Source organism: Lathyrus oleraceus, chromosome 7 (genome assembly GCF_024323335.1).
Source record: "Lathyrus oleraceus cultivar Zhongwan6 chromosome 7, CAAS_Psat_ZW6_1.0, whole genome shotgun sequence".
Classification (NCBI taxonomy): Eukaryota; Viridiplantae; Streptophyta; class Magnoliopsida; order Fabales; family Fabaceae; genus Lathyrus; species Lathyrus oleraceus.
In genome coordinates, this window is record NC_066585.1 from 213,553,973 (window position 1) to 213,556,576 (window position 2,604).

Sequence of the window (2,604 nt, forward strand, 5' to 3'; positions counted from 1 at the left end):
AAATTTGATGAAAAAGGAAGTGTGACCAAAAACAAAGCTAGACTTATTGCTCAAGGATACACTCAAATTGAAGGGTTTTATTTTTATGAGACTTTTGCCCTTGTTACCCGTCTTGAGTCAATAAGACTACTGTTAGGAGTGGCTTGTTTTCTTAAATTTAAGCTATTTCAAATGGATGTGAAAAGTGCCTTCTTAAATGGGTACTTGAATAAAGAAGTCTATGTTGAACAACCCAAGGGGTTCATAGATCCTAACTTTCCACATCATGTTTACAAACTAAGGAAAGCTCTCTATGGATTGAAGCAAGCCCTTAGGGCCTGATATGAAAGACTCACTGAGTTCCTTGTCAATAATGGATACAGGAAAGAAGGAATAGACATTTGTTAAAGAAAAGCATGGTAAACTCATAATAGCTCAAATATATGTTGATGACATTGTGTTCAGAGGGATGTCGAACCATATGGTCCAACATTTTGTCAGGCAGATGCAATCTGAATTTAAAATGAGTCTTGTTGGTGAATTGACTGACTTTCTTGGGCTCCAATTCAAATAAATGGATGACACTATCTTTATCTATCAAAGCAAGTATGCTAAGAGTATAGTAAATAAGTTTGGCATGGAAAATGCTAGTCATAAAAGAACACCTGCACCAACCCATTTGAAATTGACTAAAGATGAAAAAGGTGTAAATATGGATCAAAGTCTCTATAGGAGTATGATTGGTAGTTTGTTGTATCTAACAGCTAGAAGACTTGACATTACATTTGTTGTAGGAGTATGTGCAAGGTATCAATCTGAACCCAAAATGAGTCATATCACTCAAGTAAAAAGGATCCTAAAGTATATCAATGGAACTAGTGACTATGGAATATTGTACTCTGATAATGCAAATCCCTTGCTTATAGGATACTGTGATGCGAATTGGGCAGACACTGTTGATGATATAAATAACACTTCTGGGGGATGTTTCTTCTTAGGAAATAATCTTATATCTTGGTTCAGAAATAAGAAAAATAGTGTGTCTTTATCTATGGTTGAGGCTGAATACATTGCAGCAGGAAGCAAATATTCTCAATTAATTTGGATGAAACAAATGTTAGAAGAATACAATGTCCAGTTGTCATAACCTAATTTTTACCCCTAAGATCCCATCTCATTTTCATCATTTGCATAGAATCAAACATATCATGTGTCTGTCTTTTAAGCATTACTAACCTTATGAAGATACAAAAATATTTTGTCTTGTTTGATTCTTTCATAAGGTAGGTGTGTTGGCTTAAGAAGTTTAAGTGATTGACTAGTCAAGACTATGAGCATTCCTAAGTAATTTAAGCTTATCATTAATTCAAAATAGTCAAGTGGTTTCCATTCATCATAATCAAGTTCAAAATTTCATCCATTCAAGATCAACACGTCCCAAATGATTCTGATGCCTAAATTAGGGTTTTTATCAAGATTACTCTGATGTTGGCTTTTTGACCAAGACAGGATCTAATGGTTCGAAATATGATTCAAGGTCCTCAAGTTCTTCATTATGATCGATTCATGTGCTTCAATTGGTAAAGAAGTTTGATTCATTGATCATTGAATATTTGGAATTCATCTGATGAAAAGTCAATTGCTCAAGGTCGAAGTTTGACTTTTGAGATTTTTTGCTCAACCATGGGTTTCTCAAGTCAAGAATCATGAAAATATGGTTTATGAATGCATTTGATCAAGAAAATCAAGAAAAAGTTCAAGAATGTCAAATTTAGGGTTTTCAAAATTTCTCAGTTATGAAATTGCATGTTCATGAAGCCCACTTTACAAGTTTGTAACTTCTTCCTCAAGCCACCATTTTTCATGATCAAAGTATGTAGTTGTAGATGATGTTCCATACTTCAACTTTGTAGAAAGAATTAACCAAATATATCATAAGGGTTGGAATATATGAAGTGATGAAGATGAGATCTCAAAGTTGTAAAATTGTTCAACACTTGGAAAATTTTCCAAGTGTTTAGCAGTTAAGATTGTCAGAGTTGATGGCCAGTTATCTCCATGATCCAAGATGAATCTATTAAAATGTCTAAAATGAAAGTTGTAGAGGATGGCAAAATCTTCCCAAATATCTCGTTGGCATGAATTTATCACACTTGAGCTAGGAGCTTCGAAGAAGGAAAGTCACCATGTTAGCCCAAATTGAAAGTCCATCTTCATGTCAAGTTTCGAGTTTAAACCAAAGCCAAAGCTCAAGATCTTGCTTTGCATCCTATGATTCTTCTAAATATCAACATAATGAGTGTTTTACACAAACCATTGATGCATTATCCAAACAACATACCATTCATGGATCATTTTGCCATAAAGCTTCATTGCCATTTCCATAAAGATCATTTTTCTCAACCATTTTTGCTTGGAGCTTTGTAAATAGATCTTGCTTTGATATTACTCTACTAAACACCAAAAGCAAAAGAAATTTTGTACTTTTCAACATTTTTTTAGATTTGATCCAAAGTCCATCAAACAATTCCAATAACCACTGCACCAAATCTGAATTCATTCATTATTAAATGAGGTCTCATTGTAATGCTCAAACAGACAAAAAACATCCATCATCAAGCAAGA

The 2,604-nt window shown here is 33.6% G+C and overlaps 1 protein-coding gene across 1 annotated transcript; it reads left to right on the top strand.

Moving 5' to 3' along the window:
- The first annotated feature begins 553 nt into the window (after nt 1-553).
- Nucleotides 554-1,126, top strand: LOC127102995 (secreted RxLR effector protein 161-like). The gene has a single exon (XM_051040299.1). The coding sequence runs from the start codon at nt 554-556 to the stop codon at nt 1,124-1,126; it is 573 nt and encodes a 190-aa protein (XP_050896256.1).
- The last annotated feature ends 1,478 nt before the right edge of the window (nt 1,127-2,604 follow it).